The following is a 24,166-nucleotide window of genomic DNA, read 5'->3' on the forward strand; positions in this document are numbered from 1 at the left end:
CCGACAAAGAAGCACAACTGCTGAGTTCCTATTATCTGCTTGTTCAAATAAAATCTATGATGCTCTGAATCACAGAATATCAAATCACAATAGCTAGGTTTCCCTACAACGTCGGAACTACGTACAATCCAAATCCAGGCAAGCCCAGCGTACGGTGCGAATGCGACTGAATGTGTAACGGGCTTCTTACCCACTACAGCAGATCAATTTAGCTGACAGCCAACAGCATCCCTCTTGTACCGGAGCAGGAGGGGGAAAAAGGAGTAATGTTCACACAACTAGAATAAAGCCTTTGAAATGTTCTGAGCCTAAGCGGTCTGAAGACTGCTATCGAATGTTCTGTCTAGTCTATTTTGGTTGTTTTTCTTCGGGTGTGTGTGTGTGTACGTGTGTGAGCGGAGTCATTTCTAAGTGTCTCTGAACACACATGGTTCTCAAAGCAGCTAGTGGTCAGTTAAAAAATGGGCAAACTTGATACATAAGCCAGAAAAAAACACACACCCCAGCATTACACCACAATGCAAGAACCGCAAAAGTCATTGTCAAACCAGTTTGAGGGCAAGAGTTATTCTGTCTCCGAGGGTCGATCACTGACAGTGGGATAGATCACGTGCCAAACATTCCCCCCAACCTGGTACCTTCCGGATGTGCTGAAGTCCCCTCCCGTCATCCCCAGACGGCCTCACATTGGCGCTGGAGGCACTAAATTGAAGGAGAAGGAGGAAGCATTACGGGAACCACCTGTCCCGTACTTGAGAATCCGGTCCCCGGTTCTCCCCGGCCGAAGGAGGTAGGCAACTCCACCGCCGCGCTCCTAGGAGACGCGTTTGGGCAGCTGAATAGATCGATCCCGTCGGGGAAACCGCCGTCACCTTCGCGAGAGAGCTCTTCGGATCGCTCTCAAGCTCTTCGGATCTCTAGAGATGGAGCCGTCAGAGACGCAGCTATCCCCGGATCTGACTCGGAGAAGAGAAGAGCGGAGCGCTATGCTGACCCTCACCTTCGCCCTGAGCAACAAGAAGAAAGCCAGCATCTCCAAGACAGCTCGAGTTTTCGAGGTACGTCTGTTGAAAGTTCCGCCTTATACCGACAGGTTCACACCTTGTGTCTTCTAAAGAGAAAAGGCCATTAAAGCTTGGGGTTCGGTTCGTGGAAGGAAACAGGCTGTAGAAAGCTGACACTGAAAGCACCTCCTGGCACACTTTACCCCAATTCCATAGTTCAGGATAGGCTGGATTTCCTGCTGTATGGAATTATATCAATAGATACCCAGCCCATTTTTTTTTTAATTTTTTTTAAAATAAATATATCCCGCCCTTCTCCGAAGACTCAGGGCAGCTTACAAGCTTAGCAGTAGAAGGCAAACGATAAACTGCATTAATATATTTCACACATATATTTGGATATTTTTGGCAAGGAAACTCAACCATTCTCTTTTGATGTTTCATGCACGTTCATTCAGTACTGTTTGTGCTACTTAGTACATTAAATTCCCATCCTGGATTTCTTCCAAGGAGTTCAAAGTAGCACAGACACTGTCTCTTCCTTCCTCATCATGTTATCCTAATGAAAATTCCATGGGATGATTTTAACAGAGAAACTAACTAGTCCAAGATTTTTTTTTGGAGCTAGATGGGGATTTAAAATTAGTACTACTAGTTCCTTTAATTGTAACATCATACCTCCTACAGCATCTCTGTGAGCTCGTGGCTGTTCTTGTACTCTTTCTCTTGAGGTATCTGCCAGATTTAAACACATCTTTATCTTTTGCCCTGTATCAGCAGCACTCTTCAACTTAAAGGGGAAGTAGAGAACAAAAATAATAATTCTGTTATCAGGAGTAACAACATTTTTTCTGAGCTGTTGCACATCTACAGGCAAAACACACAGCTGCCTTTAGATTTGGTTCACACTTTGCACACTCGGAAGCATCTTTGGGAATTCTAAGCATAATTCAGATATATTGGAGAGTTCTATGGTTGTAGCTTCTACTCTGTGTGAAAATAAACAAGAGATATTATGAATTGTTTATTAGGGGAGTGATTAATATTTTGGGAAGTGGTTGATCTGTTTTGAGTATTAAAGGGAAATATTCTTAGAAGAAAAAACAGGTTTGCGCTTCGTTTACTTTAACAAACTAAAGTGGTTTTTTAAAAAAAGTCTTCCTGTGTTGGGCTTTTATAGATGTTTGAAGCCAAAATCCATCATTTTGAAAGCAGAGCAGCTGGAATATCAAAGAACGCTGATGGCAACCTTGAATTTTTTGTAAGATGTGAAGTTCAGGACTGTGAGGTTAGCAGTCTTTTAAATTCCTTGAAGAGAGTGGCAGAGGATGTGGAAGCTATCAGAGAAGAAAAAGGTATGTCATAAAAGGCTTTTACCTTCTTTCTTCCTAATATACCTCTTCAGTATACACCAGGGATTCCTATAATTAAACCAACATGCTAAGATTTTAAAGGCCATTAGACAGAATCTTAAAGATAATATGTGATTCAAGAGCCACATTTTGTCTGTACAATAGTTTCTCTGTATGGATTTAGATTCTATTTATTATTGTAACAAAATGTCATGTTGATAAGCAGAGGTCTTTCAATTGATAATGAAGGAACATTGGCATTATATTCATCAGTTCCTAAACAATCCCTCAGCTGGTAAAGTCAAGATTATTTTCATAATGATCTCATTTATCAACTTCTTTGTCTGACTGTATAGCTTGAGCCTATCTACAGAAATATTGAAACTACAACTATCAGAATTTCTAGACTGTTTTCGATTTGTGGCTTTGTGGGGTAAACATCTCTGAAGGTACCACACTGAAAAAAAATAGTGTATGTGATACCCCTGAACAAATAAATTGCTACTCTCATGAAGCCTATAAATGTCACATTCTTACAATGTGCAATTGATACTATTGTCAACAGTTCCATGGTTCCCAAAGAAAATCAGAGAACTCGACTACTGCCATCATCTGATCACCAAGTTCGACCCTGATCTGAATTTTGACCACCCAGTAAGTTAAGTTTGTATCTTTCTAAATTATTTAGGCTTGGAGTTACCAACATCCCTATCAAATCTTGGACCAATAATAAAATAGAGGCTTCTTGGTACCATAACCATCCAGTTGAAGATAGTTGCTCTTTTTATTTTTCCTAGCATAATTACTCTTCTTACAACCACTGTTCAGAATATAGATTGAAGACTGGCTGTCCATGCTGATGTTGTCCTCTAAAAACTAAACTATTTTTTTTAATGAAGGAGGACTGATAGTGATGGGGCTTATGTAGAAGAGAGATGAAACTGCAACAACACATGCTTGCTCAAATCCAAATAGATCTACACATATTCCACTGAAGGCAAAATAAGAGCTGGGCAAGACTCTTATAGTCCCAAACAATGGCAAATTGGGTTTTGGTTGTAGCTATTGAACCAAACTGAACAAAAGATGAAAACATTTTATGGAATCCTAGATGGATCAATTACACCAAAAGTATGGAAGGGTTTTCTCTACATGTCAATTGTCACTTGGCTCTTTGAGGAGTCTTTGGTGCTCTCCAAGCTTGGTTATTTTCTTGCAGATGTTTCATTACCCAAATTAGGTAACATAATCAGTGCTAGTGACTAATGCTAGTGACCAATGAGGTTATGTAGTTTGTGGAATGAAAAGTCTGCAAGAAAACAATCAAGCTCAGAGAGCACGGAAGGACTCCTCATTTCAACCCTCAGCTACAAACATTCTCGTTTACTGGTACTTGGTTCTTTCCTCCCCATTTATAGTCAAGGAATACAACAAACTCCTAATTTTATGCGAGTTTGGTTTCATACACTGCCTCCAGAGTGAAGCTGAAAGGCAAGGCAAAACCCACCTACTCAAAACAAGTCAGCAAATCGCTTATCGTGTCTCTGTTTCTCATCTTTTTAAGGGCACCATGAAAAAAAATCTGAAATCTTTTGTCCCAATGTAATGATAACTTTATTGTCACTTTGAATGTACACCAATCGGCATACATCAAAATGAAACTTCGTTGCATACAGCTCTCAAAGGGTCACCACCTCCGATATATACTTCTTGTTCATGTTCACTTAAGTTTCAGATTTTCTAAAATTCTCTTTTCATTGTCACAATTAAATCCAAGCACTAGATTTTGGCAAGCAGCATTTTTCTTCTTCTTTTTCTTTTAGGGTTATGCTGATCCAGAATATAGGAAAAGGAGGGCTTTTATTGCTGAGCTGGCATTTAACTATAGACAGTAAGTGCAACAAATTAATAACTGAACAAAAGAATAAGCTTTATGTAATCTGAATACCTTCGTCCTTAATTTTAAGGTACCCAAAACAGGACATGGCTCCACTCATTTTCAGAATGCAGCCCTGATATGTTCTCCAAAGCCTGGTGTGGCCCTCAAGCCAACAGCTATGCAGTTCTGCCTGAAAATTTGAGCACTGGGTTGATTCATTAAAGATCTATGGCTTCCTGCGTTGTCAGCCTTCCTTGATAAAATACCTTAAGAAAACCCGTCAAGAACTAGCAATTGTGAGAGGTTTTGGGGAGACCAAGAGAGAAATGGAAGAAAACACATATGTTAAAAATGGGGGGGAGGGAGCAGCGGGACAGCTTATCTCACAAATGACAACTCAGCCCAAGTGCAGAAAACTCTGGGAAAAAGCATTTGAACATACAGTATTCAGAGACTCTGCCTTAATTAGCTCCTATAAATGAGCTTAGGAAAATCATAGTGCAGTTTCTAGGTTCCTGTATTTACTCCAGCTTAGCATTAAAGATAGCCTACTGAAATCTGCTTTCTTAATTTTGCCTGGCTGTGTGAAGCTTGGCAATATGGATCATATATACCGAATATAAAAAGCTCAAAGATGGAAGCTATTTTGATTCTCTTTGCCTTTCCAGGGGCGACCCTTTGCCAAGAGTTGAGTACACTGCTGAAGAAACTGCTACTTGGTAAGTGTATGACTTCAACGTATGTGAAGTCAGATAAATAGTGATTCATGGAAGGGATTTCTGCATATGGGGAATTGACAGTGCCACTGCCAATGGTGGCACAGTGGTTAGAATGCAGTACTGCAGGCTACTTCTGCTGACTGCTCGCTGCCTGCAGTTTGGCAGTTCGAATCTCACTGCCTCAGGGTTGACTCAGCCTTCCATCCTTCCAAGGTCAGTAAAATGAGGACATAGGCTGACTCTGTAAACTGCTTAGAGAGGGCTGTAAAGCAGTATATAAGTCTATTGCTATTGCTATTTTGCAGTTTTCATGTTCATCTACAGTATAGGTAGTCCTAAACTTATAATCAAATACTTAGCAACCATTCAAAGCTACAATGGCCCTGGAAAAAAGTAACTTGTAACTGGTCCTCTCAGAGCAGCCTGTCAGAGCAGCCCCACATCATAGGATCAAAATTCATATGCTTGGCAACCAGCATGAATTTATGACTGTGGCAACATCCCAGGGTCATGTGATCGCCATTTGCAACCTTCCCAACTGGCTTCCAACAAGCGAAGTCAATGGGGGAAGCTGGATTCACTTAACAACTGCATGATTTACTTTACAACTACACCAATTCACTTAACAACTGTGGAAAAAAGTCATTAAAATCAGGTGTGACTCATTTAACAACTGCCTTGCTTAACAATGGATATTCTGATCCCAGTTCTGGTTGTAAGTTGAGGTCTACCTGCAATAGTACTTTAAGCTCGTTTTGCTGTGCTTGTATTGCAGTTTAGATAAATAGTGATTCATGGAACTTTTGTATGCTACAGTATCTTTCACACCCATAAAAAATACATGTCTTTGCCCATCTTTCCTTAGAAAAAAGAGCAGTCATATTACGGTACTTAAGGAAACGAGCTGAGTTGTCTATATTTATTTTATTTTAAATGTTCAGCTATTCATGTGGCCAAATTCTCCAGACTGTTACCTTTCCAATGTACTAGAATACAATTTGAAGCACCCCACATTTATTGGGGATGATAAAAGACACAGTCCATTGAATCTAGAGGGCACCAATGTAGGAAAGGTTGGTCTAGTATTGCCAGTACAATATTCCATTTCAAACTCGAGATATGTAACTGGTTCCATTTGGCATCTGTATTTGATTTTTGAGTAGACCAAATTCTTCACACTAATGGACGGGTCCAGAATACAAACTGAATATCATTTCATTTCATTTGCAGGTAATTAAAATAAAATATATCTGCTATTATTCTTACCATTCCTACATTTAATAATTCCTTATGCTGTCATATATAACACTACATCACCACCAACACTATATTTATTTTTATTTTAAATGTTCAGCTATTCATGTGGCCAAATTCTCCAGACTGTTACCTTTCCAATGTACTAGAATACAATTTGAAGCACCCCACATTTATTGGGGATGATAAAAGACACAGTCCATTGAATCTAGAGGGCACCAAAGTAGGAAAGGTTACTAGAATATAAATGGAGGGCAAATCCCACTCCTTACCAGCACTGATGACGTTACCTAGTTTGGGTAATGAAACGTCTATAAGAAAACAGGAAAACTCAGAGAGCACCAAGGATTCCTCATAAAACATTATAGTAAGAATTTTTGGAGCAGAAGCATCCATGAGGAGGGAAGGGTCAAAATAAGAAAATGGTGATCATGGTAGTCCATTTGTAGACTCAGTGGACACAAAATACAGACTCTGATTTATTTTTTATTCATTTTTAAGTGAACTTTTTGCTAGTTAACAATTGTTATTTTCAGGAAAGAAATTTACCAGAAGCTGAGTGCCCTCTACCCCACCCATGCCTGTAAGCAGTACCTGGAAGCCTTTCATCAACTAGAAAAATATTGTGGATACCAAGCGGATTGTATCCCTCAACTCCAAGATGTCTCTGCTTTTCTAACAGGTTAGCACAATTGTAGGATTGCTAGTGTAGAAACACACTTCAAGGAGCCTCCAGGCCAAGCAATGTGGCACTTCTTTCTAGCTAGTGGTGGGATTCAAATATGTGGACAACCGGTTCTCTGTGTGGATGCCACTTCCGGAAATCCATTCTGGGCCTGGGCAACAAAAAATTAGCTACTGGTTCTGCCGAAGTGGTGTGAACTGGCTGAATCCCACCACTGTTTCTAGCCCAATAATTAGCATTCTACTCTGAAGGTTTATGCAGCTGAAGAAGCTCGTAGTTTTGGGAAGTCAGCCAGTTTTTGAAATTTGCCAAAGGCAGCAGTACTCCAGGACTACCTTTGGAAACCTACACACTGGTGTTAATTTTTAAAAAAGTGAGGTTTGATGGCTAATAACACCACTTTTTTTGGAGTAGTACCATGACATTATCTATCAGTGGAAAGATAATTTAATCAAGAATGTAATGCAACAAAGTTTGTTCGATTATCTGTACTGTATTCTATGAAAAGCTATAGTCAAATAACCAGAAAAAGGAAGCACAACTTGCTTAGGTTGATATCAGGTAGCTTTCCTTCATCTGATTGTAGCCAATGAGCATGAGGGTTTAGAGAGCCAATCAGGTGTCATCTTGTTTTGGGAATGAGCCAATCAGATCACAGTAGGATTCAGTTATTGATGTCATGTATTGAAGCTGAGAGGGGGACATTTGTCAGTGTGTCATGTGATCACTATCAAGTTGGTTGGAGTTTTTTTGTGTTCTTTCATTGAGTGAGCTTGTAAAACGTAATAAAATTAAAGTAATGGTGCAAAGAGTTGACTGGTTGCCCAGAAAGCAATGTAAAATAGTATTATTAAGTGAACAAGGCTACAGTTATAAAGAAATTAGAAGAAAAATTGGTGGAAACTTAACCAAAGATGGCATTTCTACTGTACACTTTTTGGCCACTATTGTATGCTCTTAAACCTTAGCCGGAAAAGAGCCCCATAAGTACTCCGTCTGCATGTCTCAAATGGGTGCTGCTTCTGTCCTTATTAGCTCCTATCCATGTGCTGCAATACGTGCTTGCTAGTTAGAGTTGAAATGTGTCATTTGTCACACTGCCTTCTTAAACTTATTCTCACGGATTCAAGAGGACTTTAATTGACCTCAAAGGAAACCTCTGAAAGAGATGATGATAGCAGCTTTTATGGAATCACAGGCACCACCAGAGCTATAAACCTGATGAAATCAATTATACTGAACAGCTTCTCTTTTCATGACAACATCTCAAGAACACAGTTGATGACGTTTGCTGACTTTGAACACTATGAGCTTATAGCTTAATGGTTTCCCCTCTGTGTTTTAGCTTATAGCCTCATGGTTCCCATTTAGACAGCATTGTGTTTAATGGCTGGGAATTGGCATTAGGGAGATCCACTTTGAATCTTTGGATCAGTGACTCTTTCTTAAGCCAGCCTACAGTAGTTCACAGGGAGTTGCCTTGAGTTCCTGATCTTTGATGAGACAATAGAAGAGGACAAAGATACCAATCCATTCAAGTAGCCCAGAAAAGTCTGTGGGGAGTTTTATCCAGAAAAGACAACAGATAAGGGCAGGTGAAAGGATTAATGTTCCCAAGGATAGCTTCCAACTTTGGGGCAAAGCTTCTGACTCTATGGGAACAGCTCATACTCAATCCTTGACATTTCTGAGCAGGCATCACCTTTCTTTTAGTAGTAGAGTTCATTTTCAGATCTTCCTCCCCCACTTCCCTTGGAGATATCACTGTGAACTTGTTTGATTTTCTTACATTTTTGCATGTTGCTCTGTGAGGGGCAAATACCCTGAGAAAGTTCCAAAATCATTTATCCAAGGTTCCATGACTAGATGGGAAGTTACAATCCTGCAGAAGAATAGAATACAAAAGGGAAGAGCCCTACATTAACAAGAAGTGCACGTGTGAAACAGAGACATTTTCAGGGCAGAACAATAAACATGAACATGGAATAATAAAGTAACAGCAGAGCTTGGTACATTGCATCATTCCTCAGGTATAAATATATTTTCACCACGACTCGAACTGCATTGTAAATTTCTCTTATAGAAAGAACAGGCTTCAGGTTGAGACCAGCTGCAGGGCTACTATCTGCTCGGGATTTCCTTGCTGCCCTGGCATTTCGTGTCTTCCAGAGTACTCAGTACATAAGACATTGGTCATCACCCATGCATTCTCCAGAACCGTAAGTAGAAGTAATTTGGTACATGTCATGATTTTCTAAGTGTGTCACTGAAGGCTGCATTTTAACAGCTGCTACTGATGCCGTGCCCTGGAATTGCCAACCATGGTCTCAAAATGTTGGATGATTCCAGTTTGAAGAAGGCAAAGCCAGCATTTCAGTTTTTCCAGAATTGGGACACAAGGGATGTAATTCTTAAAAAGTAACTTGTAGGCAAAAAAAAGGTAGGAAGCATTTAAGATTCTTGCTCACTTAGCACTCACACAGTTGTTCACTGTCAGCCTCAATCATTTATGATGTGTTCACACCCAACACTCTTTTCTGGCTAGGCTACACACTCATTTCTTTTATCCATCAGTTTTGTTTTCAGCCATATTTTATTACATTCTTTTCAACTTTTGACATCAGAATCCAATATTTTTTATTTTTATTTTATTTTAATCCCATTTATATCCTGCCTTTCTCCGAAGACTCAGGGCGGCTTACAGTCTAAGTACAAATCAAATGTGCTTAGCAATAGCAATATCAGCATGGGCACTGCCAAATTCTATCATTTAAAAAATGTTTGTATAAATTTCTCTGAAATTTAAACTACACATGGGTTGCTCATGTGTACTCCCACCCATTCAGACTTCCTACTTCTCTTTCTCCCTTCTTTCTTCCAGTTGCATTCTCTGATAGGAGACCAATATTGGAAGAGACAGGTATTCTTCCTTCTTTACTTTGCAGTTTGTTTTGTAGTTTTTCAAAGTGGAAAAGAAATCAATATATTTTTACAGGCACAGATGGTAGTCTGGTCAGCTACCAAAGAAAAGATGGAACAGAACAATTTGTAGTGTAAACCTAGTCTGAAAAAACTCCTCCTAAATACAACTTTGCAAAGGCATGGAATTGTATGCAGCTCATGTAAAAAGGAAGGAACATTCTCATTCGGAATTTTTCATGATACTGTATGTATCTTACATCTTCTATATAGCAATAGCAATAGCACTTAGACTTACATACCACTTCACAGTGCTTTATAGCCCTCTCTAAGTGGTTTACAGAGTCAACATATTGATCCCAACAATCTGATCCTCATTTGCTGAGTCAACCTTGAGCCAGTGAGGATCGAACTGCTGACAGCCAGCAGTCAGCAGAAGTAGCCTTCAGTACTGCATTCTAACCACTGTCCCACCACAGGTCTTATACAGTAATGAATGATATTTAAAACAACAATATAATATAAAACCTCTTTACCAGCACTACAGTGGTCTGTTCCTTGGATGGGGTATCTGTGATCTGACACCATAATACTCAATGGGGCCAGCCAACACAGTTAAGGTCAATGTTAATATACATTGGCATTTTGGTTTGGGAGGATCCTGAGCCATCACTGGATCCCTAAGATCTTTTTATTGGCTGGTACCCCGTTGCTGCTGTCTTTCTTTATAGATTTTACTGAGTTTCATTATAAGATAAACATACAAAAAGAAACAAAAATTAGAGAACTGAGAGAAAGGAAGAGAGAGTGAAGTGCAAAGAAAGAAAGAAAGAAAGGAAGAAAGAAAGAAAGAAAGAAAGAAAGAAAGAAAGAAATAGTGACTACCAACTTATTTCAGTGCAATAAAATACAAAAAAATAATTACAACCTCAGCCTTTTTCTTTACATTTCACAACATTCCAAGCCATTTATATAATAACTAATTCATTCTAATATCAAAACCTAAAATCAAAGTTCTGGGTTTTTTTTCTGTTTCAAGCAAAAATCCAGTAGTTTCCAAATACCGTAGAAAGAAAACTAGATAAAAGATAAAGGTTTTCCTTGTCCAGTCATGTCCAACTCTAAGGGCAAGTGCTCATCTCTGTTTCTTAGCCAAGTGTTGTCTGAAGATGCTTCCATTTTCATGCAGCCAGCATGACTATACTCCAAGGCGCATGGAACAATTAAAACAATTTGCCATCTCCGCTAATTCCATCACCTTTACCATCCACTCTTATATTGTGGGAATTAGTGTATCATTTTATGTTTGAGCTTCTGCCCCCTTTTTAAAAAAGAAACTGTGCAACCATGTTTCCATGACCACCAGCTTTCCGCCCCAGCTACCATCTCTCCTTCAATGCCACCTGCCAGTGTATTATGCCAACCACCCAGTTGAGACTGTAGCTGTGCATGTACACATGGAGCATGTTATATATCCAAGCACTGTGGTGAGCTGACTTAATCAGTTACTTCTTTGGGGATGTGCAACCAGACAAAGCATTATTATGACGAAAGACTCCAGCCAGCACTCTGACTGGCTATTAAACTCCAAAACACTGGCTGATTCACTCATCTAAATCTTATGTTAGAGAATAAGATATATTTTAAAATATTTCATAATGGAGCTGCACCTTCATCTGGCTGGCCATTTCATCCATTTCAGAAATGGCTGGCTATAGGATCATTTGGAGACCTTTCCAAATTAAAAGTACTCGTGTTCTGATACCTGTCCCTCAAGGTTTCTGACTTCCTCAACTGATAGAGGACTGAATATGCCAGGTGTATGCTGCAGTAGTTTTGGGCCACCTTGGGAACTGGTCTATGGATGCTCCATTTGCTTTGAATTTGGATTGTGTCTGCTCAGGGTAGTCCTTTGGTAAACATGCAAAATAGGTAGGAAATTGAGTCCTGCATAGCTTTTGAAATCCACACGCCACCTGGAGAATCGGTTATGTCAAGGTTTTTCAATACTGTATAGCAGAAAACAAACCGCTGAAACAACAAGACGGTACATATATACTGTAGATCATAGGATTTCTGTGGTTTGATGTGGCAATCAAGAGTTTTCACTTATTAAAAATGAGGTGACACCATTATGGCAATTTTTAATCTGTTTATTTTGGCAGGGATTGTTGCCACGAACTACTGGGCCATGTTCCCATGTTAGCTGATATGGACTTTGCTCAGTTTTCACAGGTAATTTTGTTCTCCTTATTCTGATGGAAGGAATGCCCCTGGCATGGTGATGGTTCACATATTGATTGTGTTCATGGAATATACTTGAGTAATTAAATCATTAACCCATGTTTTGAGTTTTATAATTCTCTGAACCATTAACTAACACAGCACAACACAGCAAACAAATGAAAACAAACAACAACCACAATCAAATTTAAAAGAATTAACATTGGGATGTTATGTCAATATTAGAGTGGATTTATATATTTATATATATATAAATATATATATCCACTCTCTCTCTCTCTCTCTCTCTATATATATATAAATTTGTCTGTATGTATACTTGGAAGTTATCTTTCTTTTCTTGGAAGCTGTCTTCCTTTTTTTTCCTTTGGGATGATTTGTCTAAGCTTGGATCTAGCACTCCATTTACGTCTTCTACAAAAATTATTTCCTCCTCTGGAATTCTTATTAACATCTGCAAAAAACTTTCTTTTGTTCAACTCTTTCAGAGAATATAGTTAATATTGAGCTAGACAAACAGCTTGACCTAGTATGAGGCAGTGTTCTACCTGACATCTTACTTGGTAATTTAGACCAGATAGGAGATGACCATAATTTCTGTCTAATGGTACCTACCAAAGCAGAATTAATTTTTAGGGCAAAGTTTTGCAAAACACAGCAGAAGTTGGAGGAATGTTAGGAAATTTGATAGAGAAGGTAAGTTTTTCTAGGCAGCTATGTGGATTCTGAACCTCACTCATGAAACCAGAAGGGGTCACTCTAGCTCTTAAGTGTAAACAAAAGGCTGAGTCTATCTACTGTACATTTGTATGTATTTTAAAAATATTTTTCTAGAGGAATTTATAAAGCATAAAAGCAAAACATAATCAAGGTTTTAAAGTAGGGTGATGTAGAAAAATAAAAATGAGGGGTCCTTGGTGCTCTCTGAGCTTGCTTGTTTTCTTGCAGACATTTCATTACTCTAACTAGGTAACATCATCAATTAAGGTAATGAAACGTCTGCAAGAAAAACAGAGCACCAAGGACCCCTCATTTCAACCCTGAGCTACAAATATTTTCCTTCAAAAATAAAAATATGTAGTAACATGTCTATTAAAAGCATTTTTACCATGTAATAAGTTTAAAGTTTGGGAAATAATGATGATAACAATAGCAACATCAACAATAGAAGCAATAGCACTTAGACTTATATGCCACTTCACAATGCTTTACAGCCCTCTCTAAGCAGTTTACAGAATCAATCTGGGTCCTCATTTTACCGACCTCGGAAGGATAGAAGGCTAAGTCAACCTTTAGTCGGTGAGAATCGAATTGTTGAACTGCTGACACCTGGCAGTCAGCAGAAGTACCCTGCAGTACTCCTTTCTAACCACTGCACCACCACAGCTCCTGAGGAGGTGGAGGAGGATAGATTTCAGCTGATAGAAAAAACTTACCATATCCCATATGTTTAAAAAATCTTCACGTGCTCTATCCCAAGGCCTGGGACAATATCTACATTTTTGAAGACCCCCCCAAAATATCATTAAAGTGGAAGTCACATGCATTTATGAGGGGAAATAGCACTTCAAAGGACAGGTGCCATGGCACCACTTCCTGGATCCTGATAGTTGGCATAGCTTACTTGAAGGAGCTGAAAAGTACCAGCTCTGCCTGATATTAATGAATGAATATGGGATATAGGTGATCCATCCCTCAAATAACCTGACTTCATGTCACGATGAACTTTATAGACAACAGCGAGCACTTGAATCATACCTAGAAGCTGAGTGTTAACCAGTGCAGCTTGCAGAGTGGTGGAATTTCATGGCCATATTAAAATGGGCCCACACTTCCTGTGTCATTGCATTTTGGACCAGCTGATTGTTCCATAACTTTCTGGAGAGCAACAGTAGCAGCAGCAGCGGATAATGGCAAACTGTCTCCTGTTATACCTCCTTTCAAATGCTGCACAGGCCATTTTCAGCAAGCAGCTGTTGCCTGGGTTGGACTGAGCAACGCTGGCTTAAATTGCTTTAGGATAAACCATCTGATTTACAGCTCTGCACCGAAGTTGCCAGATGTTCAAATCACACGGGGTGGATTATTTCATATTAGAGAGTATATGCTTCACTTCCATACATTCTTTTTCTTGGCTAAATAAGAATCCAAATATGAAGTCCTGGCTCTATATTGCATTATTAACAATCACGAAATAATAAATTGACCTAAGGGAAGTTGCAGGCAGAACAAACCCTACAGATGTTTATCCTAAAGATGACAACCTTGATTGCAGTATAAACATTCCTGGGAAAAGGCTCTGTGTTCTCATAAGTAAATTAATGGAGAACGTGTCCAGCTATTGTTATTAGACCTCTGAGTTCCAGGGAACCATATAATATCTCTGGTCAGTTGATGAAGGACAACGTTGTGAGCAATCTTTTGGCTTCCTGCACCTACAGTACTTCAGTGACTACTGTCAGCAAAAGTATACTGGATTAAATGGAGACAGTTTTCCGAACTGAACATTTGCTTGAGTTTAGTTCACATGAGAAGTCTTCAGCTTCCAAATTTTTTCCCCTTCTTAAGTTACAGACCAGGGGACTTTTTACAGCATATTTTTTAATTCTTTCTTCTTGACTGGTATGGTACGCTGCTGGGTCCTAAAGGGAAGGAGTAGGGAAACAGAATGACAAAGCAATGCTTTCATATTTTTATTATAACCTTAATAATTAATGCTATAATTAAATCAATAATGATTTTTAACAATAAAATAACATTAATATTTCATGTTTAAAATTTTTATTATTATTATTATTATTTTTAACTTGTTTTATAACATGTAAGCCACCCAGAGTCACTTTGCAGGGATGATGGATGGCATTAAAAATTTAATAAATAAAATGTAGCATTGCCGTGCAAGCCCTGCCCCTCGTGGGGAGAGGTCGTGACCTCCTGAAGATGCTACTGAAAATAATATAACTCTGCTCTTTCTTTTTTTTTTACTATATATATATTTCTTTGTGTTCTGTTATTTTTTTCCTTTTTAACAACAAAAAAGAAGATATAATTCTGAAAGGTTTTTATGGAATGGAGTGGCAAAACATCTTATGATTTTAATAAAAATCAATATGCTTGATTTAGGATATTGGGCTGGCTTCTCTTGGAGCATCTGATGAAGATATTGAAAAATTATCAACAGTGAGTACAAATCACATTGTCAAGCACAGGGGAAATCAGGAGATTCAGGCAGTTAATAAGTATAAAGATTTATTGTAAGCTTAAGCGCTCTACAAGAATCTGACCAACTGGCCGTTAAGGGAAATGAGCGGGAGATAAGAAAAGCATTTGATCTCTTGCAGGCATGCAGGGACTCTTGACTTTTGATGTGTTTGTCCCCTCCCTCGGGCTCAGCCTGGTCATCTCCTACACACATTTTCACAGCAGAAATACAATGCCAAAGGAATCACATGTATGCAGTAATGCACATCAATAGAACATATCATATAAATATTCTATGCTTTCCAAAGAGCCAGGAAATATTACTTATTTTCTGCAAGAAAATGCAGCTTGTGCTGTCCTTACAGACATGTTGAGAGAAAGGGAGAGATATTCTATTATCTTGGGTACTTCTTGCAAAATGTTCTCATAGTATAGCATTCCTCCCCATATCCAGCCATCCAGGATCCAAGCACCCATAGCATGGCTATCTCCAACCATCCAAATAGGAAGTGTTTTCTAATACACTAGGAAGGTGTAACATTGGAAAAAGTGGTTAGATAGAAGCAATTCCCATTGGGACATATTTGCATTCCCCCTTTTCCTTTACAGAAGTGAACTTTGGTGGTCCCAATTCAGCTGGTGGATATTGTGCTGTTGTTGTTTTTCCAGAATGCATCAAATGTTGTATCAAGTAGAGATACAGTGATAAAATTGAAAGGTTGCCAACATAATACTTTCTCATCACAACAAAGGAATACCAAGGCAGATGAACAAACAATTCCACTAACACAAGGATGAGTGGTAGCAAATTCTGGATTAAGAATTGGAAAATTTCTATTACTCCTCACAATTTGTTCTCATTAATCTGTTTCTTCCTTCTCAGATAAGTTCTAATAATCTCTTCTTCTTAGTTCTATTGGTTTACAGTTGAGTTCGGTCTCTGCAAACAAAATGAATCTATCAAAGCCTATGGAGCTGGTCTCCTCTCTTCCTATGGGGAACTGATAGTAAGTTTTTTAAAATATTTTTGTCTGATATATGTCTTCCCTAGAAACATCAACAGCTTAGAAGTGTGTAATATTTAGCAATAGATAGGGATTACCAGCCGGGAACACTGGAAGTAGCTCAGAGCCAGAGGTTTATATGAACACTGGAAGTAGCTCAGAGCCAGAGGTTTATACATTTATTTTAAAATGAAATAAAACTTCCACAGGGTTTTAATGATGAACAAGATACTTCTCATCAACCAATTATAATGAAGGCTCAGATTGGTCATGCTTTCAGTGTAGGAGTCCTTAACTTACACTCATTTCTTTAGTGACCATTCAAAGTTACAACACATTCATTTCTTTAGTGGCCATTCAAAGTTACAACAGCAAACAAAAGTGACTTATGACTGGTTTTCATATTTATGACCATTGCAGCATCCCTGTGGGCATGTGATCAAAATTTGGATGTTTGACAATTGGCCTATTTATGACTGTTGCAGTGTCCCAAGTTCACATGATCCCCTTTTGTGACCTTTTAACAACAGAGTCAATGGGGAAGCCAGATTCACTTAACCGCGGTGTTATTAGCCTAACAGATGCAGTGTTTCGCTTAACAATTGCGGCAAGAAAGGTTGTATAATGGGGCAAAATTCACTTAACAACTGTCTTGCTCAGCAATGTAAAATTTAGGGCTTGATTGTAGTCATAAGCCTAGGACTACCTGTATTTAAAATGTGTGGCTTGGATTCAAACCTAGTCATAAGTAGAATGGATCCATTAAAATAAATGGAACTACAGTAGAAATGTTCGGAGGTGGTTTTTTTATGACAATTTATTTTTATGTACAATATGCATAAAAATATGTAGCACATGGAAAAAAGGAACGGGACCTCAATTAAATATCTGCTTTCCTTCATGTCCCACTCTATGGATGCCCCTGAATTAAGTTAGATCTCATTTAGAACTGTTCTCAGATGACCTAGCATACAGACATACTGAAGTTAAATTTTCCCCCAAATTAGTAACACTTACAGTAATTCAGTTAAGTAGATGAGATTTACAGTCGGTCATGCCTAATTTAAATCCTATTGTTTTTAATGGACCTGCTTTAAATTCAATGAATTTTTATAGAGACATAAAGTGCCTCTAATGTATATACTCCTGGCCACTGCTTGATGCTACGCCAGCATCTACCTCACTTGTTCTAACCATGCTGGCTGAGAATTACAGGCGACGTAGTCTGGTATATCTTTAAGGCACCACTATGGGTGGAAGATTTCACTTGGCTGTCCTAGCTGGAGCTATCCAAAATGATTCCAGTTGTAATGCTGTTGTTAAATACATCTGTTTATAAAGCAATGACTAGCCGTATTTTTAAAAGAAGGCAAATTTCAGAGTTCATTTTCAAGTACCATTTGGCTTTGTAACACGGTTTTGTCCTTCAAATGGGAGGTGACATTTAAACATACTCTATCTGAACCCATATCTTACCATGCCAGTGAATGTGATGTGTCTTGAACTTTAGAAAACTGACCAACAAACTCAGTTTTGCACTATATTTTTACTGTATGTTCAGCTGTTCTGCATTATATAGAATGAATTTTGTGTTAACACCCAGGCTGGAGTTGAGCCCATGTACAGTAAAATGTAATGGCCCATAGTTCACAGCTGGCAGGCGTTTTTCCTCTGCGTGCTTCATTTGCTGAAAAACAAACCTCCCTTCATTGTGAAGGGTTATGTGGGGTCATCAAGCACTTTTTAAGCGTATCTTCCCACTTCAAGGATGACAGATTCTGAAAGAAAAGCTGGGTCTGAGATTATAAAAACTTTTCAACATGTATTGGTAAGCCTCGAGCATTATGTATCTGCGTATTATTACAAATGGATCTAGTTTAGATTTAAGGAATATTCACAGGGAGAATCGACTAAGCACCATGCAATTACAAAGTAAATAATAGAGCTTAAGTCCAGCTAAAATTCAGCATTTGGAAGGGAATTAAGGCTGCTTTTTTTGTCCTAAATTTCCTATTTTGACTTTGGGAGATATTATAAGTTTCAAAATATAAAGATTGTTGTGATTCAGGGTCAGCTTGTGGGTTCGGCAGTTGGGTCGGACGATTCAGAGGAGGAGGAGGGGGGTGTTGGAGAGCTTGCTGAGAATAATATTGAGGCTCCACAGAGCCCTCAGCCAGGCCCCTCCCATCTGGTCACGACGCAGACCCAGCTGTGTGAGCCTGACAGCGTGGATGAAGATGACCCACAGCTGGCCCTGTTCAAGGACGCCCGACGCAGGAGGCAGTCAATCAGGAGTAAACAGAGGAAGGCAATGGGGCACCTCGGAAGGAGGCAGAGAGAAGCCACGCCCTGAACTGTTTAAAAGGGGAATGTGTGGGAGGGCTGGTTTGCTGAAGGCAACCGTTTGAATAGCTCCTGTTTCATGGTTCGTGTTTGCTCTCTTTGCTCTCTTTGCTCTGTTTATGTTTTTATGTTAATAAATTTGGCAGGCTTAGTTCCAGCCTCTTGCCTTCTTGTAAAAGGGGTTGTCCCTGCCTTTTCTGCAGGGCCGGTAGCAGGCTGGTACAGAAAAAAGATACTCTCAGGCTAGCTAGTTTAACTCCTTATGATTCCTGTACATGACCAAAAGCCAGCCTTAGAAGCAGCCTCTCAGTGCCTTTATTATGGATTTTTTTTAGCTTCCCAGTTTAATTTACCTCTTTGGAATTCCTTAGTGATAGCCATCCAGCTACAACTAGATCTGATCCTGTGTAACTTTTGAGCATGGAAAAGATCAGGGAGGGGTCAAATTAGAAATCAGAGGAGTTTCAATAAGATTTGCCCAGTTTTGACACAAATTAAATTTGGGATTTATTGAGTTATATTAGAATACCATCATTATTTCTGGAAAGACATCCTCTTTATCTCTTCTTCTTTTTCTTTCTTTTCCTGACACTTCCAATAAGAGTCATAATATGAGGACACAGGCAAGGATGTTTCTCTGGAGCAGCTTTACATAAGCTGGACACCATCCAAATTCATGGATTCCAGCTGCCAAATCAAATCTCAGCAATAATCATTGTGCCTGAGAATCCTGGGAATTGAGAACCCATGTATCTGGAGAGTGCCAAAGCTGGGTAAAGCTGCTATGAACACTCTTTTTCCACCTTTTTGGAAATTAAGAAATACAGTAGCAAGGACTTCCAGGGTTGTAATGGCAGACTGAAGGCAGCTCCACGTTTGTGGAGTCAACAATAGAGGAATTGACTAGACCAGGGGTAGGCAACCTCGGCTCTTTTATGACTCGTGGACTTCAACTCCCAGAATTCCTCAGTCAGCTATGCTGACTGAGGAATTCTGGGAGTTGAAGTCCACGAGTCATAAAAGAGCTGAGGTTGCCTACCCCTGGACTAGAGGAACTGGTAAATGTATCAGCTTCTTGGAACTCCTCTCTGGATCAAGGAGAGAGAACAATGATCACCCACAAGTTTGCACCATACAGTATCTCCCAACAAAGAGATAGCCATCTCAATCCAGTTTGATAGCTCTGGGAGCCAGGGGGGAAAACATCTTGCCTAAGCCATGGCTAAGCATCTTCAAAGAGTCAATGGGTTCGCCTTTCTTAACTAATCTAGGAAGTTGCTCATTATTCATTTACTAGAAGTGTAGAACCTTCCAAAGGATATGCTTTATTCCATTGGGAGAATCTCCTTCTACTCTGGATGAAAGAAGTTCCATGTACGTTTAAGCATTAAAAAGAAGAACTTTCTTTTTTGGAAAACAGCAAAAAAAAAAGAGACTAGAATGTGGATGTTGGAAAGTTAATGACTTAGATGCACTTGAAACCATATTTCCTGTGGGTGTTTAATTTTTTAATAAAAGAATATATGAAGGCTTTCAAATTAACTGTAAGAAATACTCCTGAAAGAAAGGTTTGCTGACTGGAAAATAAACAGATGATAAGAGGGAATTTTGAAGATTGACCAGAGGGAATTTGAGAGAATTAAGTATAATTAAAGGAGAAAAGATCCAAGGGAGCAATACTATTTGAGTACAGAAGAAATTAAGGCTGTTATGGAACTCAGAAATTATGTAAGATTATCTGATACTAAAACAAAGGATATAGAAGAAGCATAGATTTTATTGGATAATACAGAGAATGAGACTGATTTGAATGTAATTTTTAAAAATATGCGAGATTACAAAAGTGACATGGAAAAAAGACACTGGGTCTGAAAATGGATTTAAAAATGTCAGAATATGACATGGAAAAAGATGGCACAATGGACTTACAAACAAAACCAGCTGATACTATGTAAAGGAAACATACGAATAGTAATTCGGAACAATTATTTGGAAAGCTTTTTTATTTTGGCTTTACAAAAGGGATGTGCTAAACTCCTGAAGCTATTCCTGAAAGGAAACAAAGAGCAAATGCTAAGAAATCAGCCTATGGGATGTTATTTGATGGGATTAAAAATCAAATTTTAAAAAAGTAAATAGAAGGATTATAAAATATACTTATTTGACCAAGATCAAATAATATATACCAGTTTCTGATAGCTATAAATGGATTTTCTTTTTTTTTTACTAAGACTGAACAATGAAATTTTAAAGATCTGTTTATAAGAGGGGAGAGATTTGTTTTATTTCTTAAAGAAAGTGATAGGTTAGATTATGTAATGGATTTATTTGATTAAAGTTAATGTGTTTGTGTGTATGTGTGTGTTACTAATTCTAGTAGCTTTTACCAAATTTTTGTTGATTAGTACCAAATGCTACCTTTTTACAGTTTGATTATTGATAAGGGATGAGATATGGGAATAAGAGTTTTAAAAAATATTAGAGAAGGTGTTACGTTTTATACTTGACTAGAGAGAGTGGAAATCTTTTATATAGCTCTTTTTCTTGTTTTTTAAATTTTCTTTTTTAAAAATCTCTTTGCACTTCTCTTTTTCTTTGCTTTGCTTTCTATATTTTTTCTTAGTTTGAATTAGTCTTTTATCTTTGTACTTATAAACTTTCATAAAGTTATTATTTTAAAAAAAAGACTACAGTAACAACAATGCTCCAGGTACCAAAGAGACTGGTCAATATACTTTGCTGGAAATGTCCTTTGAAATATCTGGGCATGAGCATAGCACCTCTTTATTATTAATTAAAGCAGCCACATCCTTTTTGCATGCAAGAGTAAAATGTATTTCTTTTATGAGTCACGTTAGTTGATTGGGGAGAGATATTATTTGATTCCGTATCATGATGCTTAGAGGGACGCGGTGGCTCAGTGGGTTAGGATGCTGAGCTTGTCGATCAGAAGGTCGGCAGTTTGGCGGGTCGAATCCCAAGTGCCGCGTAGCAGAGTGAGCACCTGTTACTCGTCCCACCTTCTGCCAACCTAGCAGTTCGAAAGCACGTAAAAATGCAAGTAGAAAAATAGGGACCACTCCGGTGGGAAGGTAACAGCGTTCCGTGCGCCTTTGGCGTCTAGTCATGCCAGCCACATGACCACGGAGACGTCCTCGGACAAGCGCTGGCTCTTCGGCTTTGAAACGGAGATGAGCACCGGCCCCTAGAGTCAGAAATGACTAGCACACACGTGCGGGGGAACCTTTACCTTTACCTTACATGATGCTTAGTGTAATAGAGACAGTTTGGTGTAGTTGTTAAGGCATCATGGTAGAAACCCAGAAATGGTGAGGTTCTAGTCTCTCTTTAAGCATGCAGCCAGCTCTGTGACCTTGGGCTAGTCACTCTCTTTCAGTTCTTGGAAAGCAGCAATAGCAAACCAATGAAATCTTACCAAGAAAGGGACTTGTCCAGGCATTTGCCAGGAATCAAAACTAACTAGAAGGGAAAGAAAGAAAGAAAGAAAGAAAGAAAGAAAGAAAGAAAGAAAGAAAGAAAGAAAGAAAGAAAGGAGGGAGGGAGGGAGGGAGGGAGGGAGGAAGGAAGGAAGGAAGGAAGGAAGGAAAAATGTAACAGGATGTCCCAATTCACAGTTTAAGTAGTTCCATGTAGAGTTTAAAAATTAAAATCGAATACTTTTCAGTTTAGATGAGAAATAGGTTTTGCTTAAGCTTGCTCCTTCTCACCTGTCTTTAAAAATGTACAAAGCTGGACATTAGCAATGTGCAAATCAAATAAATCTGAACTCTGAAAAAGCTGAATTAAATGTTGGTTTGCACAGAAAACTGTTTCTATGATGTGGGAAAGCAAAATTTAAAACAACTTTTCTTGAAGCTCCCTGGATTTCATGGAAATTTCACTCTACCACCCTATCCATCCATTCACTTCAGATCCTTGGTTCCTCTCAATTATCTATTGTGTTGTCAACAGAGTTGACTTCAATCTAAAATGAATTCTTCTGTTCTTCTTCACTAAAAGTATGCTTTATCAGAAAAGCCAGAATATAAACCCTTTGATCCAGATGTGATGGTGGTCCAACCTTATCATGACCAGACCTTTCAATCCATTTACTTTGTAGCAGACTGTTTTGAAGATGCAAAGTCTCAGCTACAGTAAGTATAAAGATGGTAGATTCATATCACCAGATTAGGTTGATCTGAATTTATAGCATGAGTGCAAAACCTGCAATCTCTAGATGCCCATGATCAAATATATTCTGTAGAATCCTTGTGAAACTGATCCTGAGATATGATTTTCAATTTGGGGGAAGGAAAACTATTAGATATATGGGAATAATCATAAACGATATTTGGCAATTTAATGAAATGTTAATTAAATTTAAACTTTGTTTGAAGCAAAGTAATCCCATCCATATTTTTTTTTGGTCATGAACTCGATGTGACTTTCAAGGTGAATGGAACCCACAACTTTAAAAAGTTGTGTAATCTTGGTTTAGAACTTCTTTCATTAATATGTAGCAGGGACTCCTGGTCTTTTTAGACAGTTGGCATTAGTATCTTTGGAGTGTATAAACATACTGAGGATGCAATTATAAATTATTTGCTGGTGAGAGCCATTCAGAGAATGATTCCCATGATGGACATAACTAGTTACAGAGCACGTATGTCAATTGTTCTAGCCACTCACTTCCTTAGAACATTCTATGCTATCTATGTTTACGTGTTCCTTTTCTGGGCAATTAGACATACTGGGGTGCAGCTATTCATCTATTTTATTTTCCAAAAAAGGGGTCCCAGATGTCTTCTTGGAAATAAAGGTTACTAGGACCTTCACATTTTTTTTAACATTTGAAGGTTCTTATTAAAAACCCTAATGATATATGTCTAGGTCGATCAAAGGCAGGGGAAGAACCATGAGATTCCCCTCATATTTCAGATAGCACACCCATCTTAAAAAATAATAATAATCTTGCTTTAGTGCTAGAGGTAATGGCACGTTATGTTGTCATGCAACTGGAAAAGACCATTCTTTTCTTCAGACCAGAAATACATCTTTTGTTCCTTGCTCCATAGGAAATATGCTCTTACAATCAAGAAGCCTTTTCCTCTTCACTACAACCCTGTTACCTGCAATGTGGAAGTTCTTGATTCACCACAGAAACTATCAGAAATTGCCACTCGCTTGAAAGAGGAACTGATAACTCTCTGCCATGTTTTGGAAAAGTTTTTGTAAAATAATGGTCCTAATTTATAGTAGGAATAAGACAACCATTAGAATAGTGAGCATCTTTCCTTATTTAAGTAAATTGTCTGCAATACTGGAAAAAATGAGTAGGCAATCAGTCCATTTAAATGTAGAAAGTCAATGAAAGGTTTTGCCAAACAAGAGGAACAAGAAGCCTTGTGAATTGCAAATCAGATATTTTTGGGGGAAATGCTCAATGACAATTTGTTTCATTCTTGTATTACATTTTGCTGGAAAACAAGTTTTATTCTTGCATTACCTTTTATTGGAAAATAAGTTTGCTGCTTGTAAACAAGTCATTTGTATTTCTTTATT

At 38.4% G+C, this 24,166-nt stretch overlaps 1 protein-coding gene across 1 annotated transcript; it reads left to right on the forward strand.

The window, feature by feature from the left end:
* Positions 1-923: 923 nt before the first annotated feature.
* Positions 924-23,839, forward strand: LOC310642002 (tyrosine 3-monooxygenase-like; the record flags this gene model as incomplete). Its single annotated transcript, XM_083365379.1, has 12 exons — positions 924-1,058; positions 2,185-2,359; positions 2,922-3,010; positions 4,180-4,247; positions 4,904-4,954; positions 6,745-6,890; positions 8,977-9,112; positions 11,978-12,047; positions 15,180-15,236; positions 16,169-16,264; positions 22,625-22,758; positions 23,680-23,839. 12 exons carry the CDS (start codon positions 924-926, stop codon positions 23,837-23,839), a joined length of 1,317 nt encoding a protein of 438 aa, XP_083221505.1.
* Between the last annotated feature and the right edge of the window lie 327 nt (positions 23,840-24,166).

Source organism: Vipera ursinii, assembly GCF_947247035.1.
Source record: "Vipera ursinii genome assembly, chromosome: 6".
Lineage (NCBI taxonomy): Eukaryota > Metazoa > Chordata > Lepidosauria > Squamata > Viperidae > Vipera > Vipera ursinii.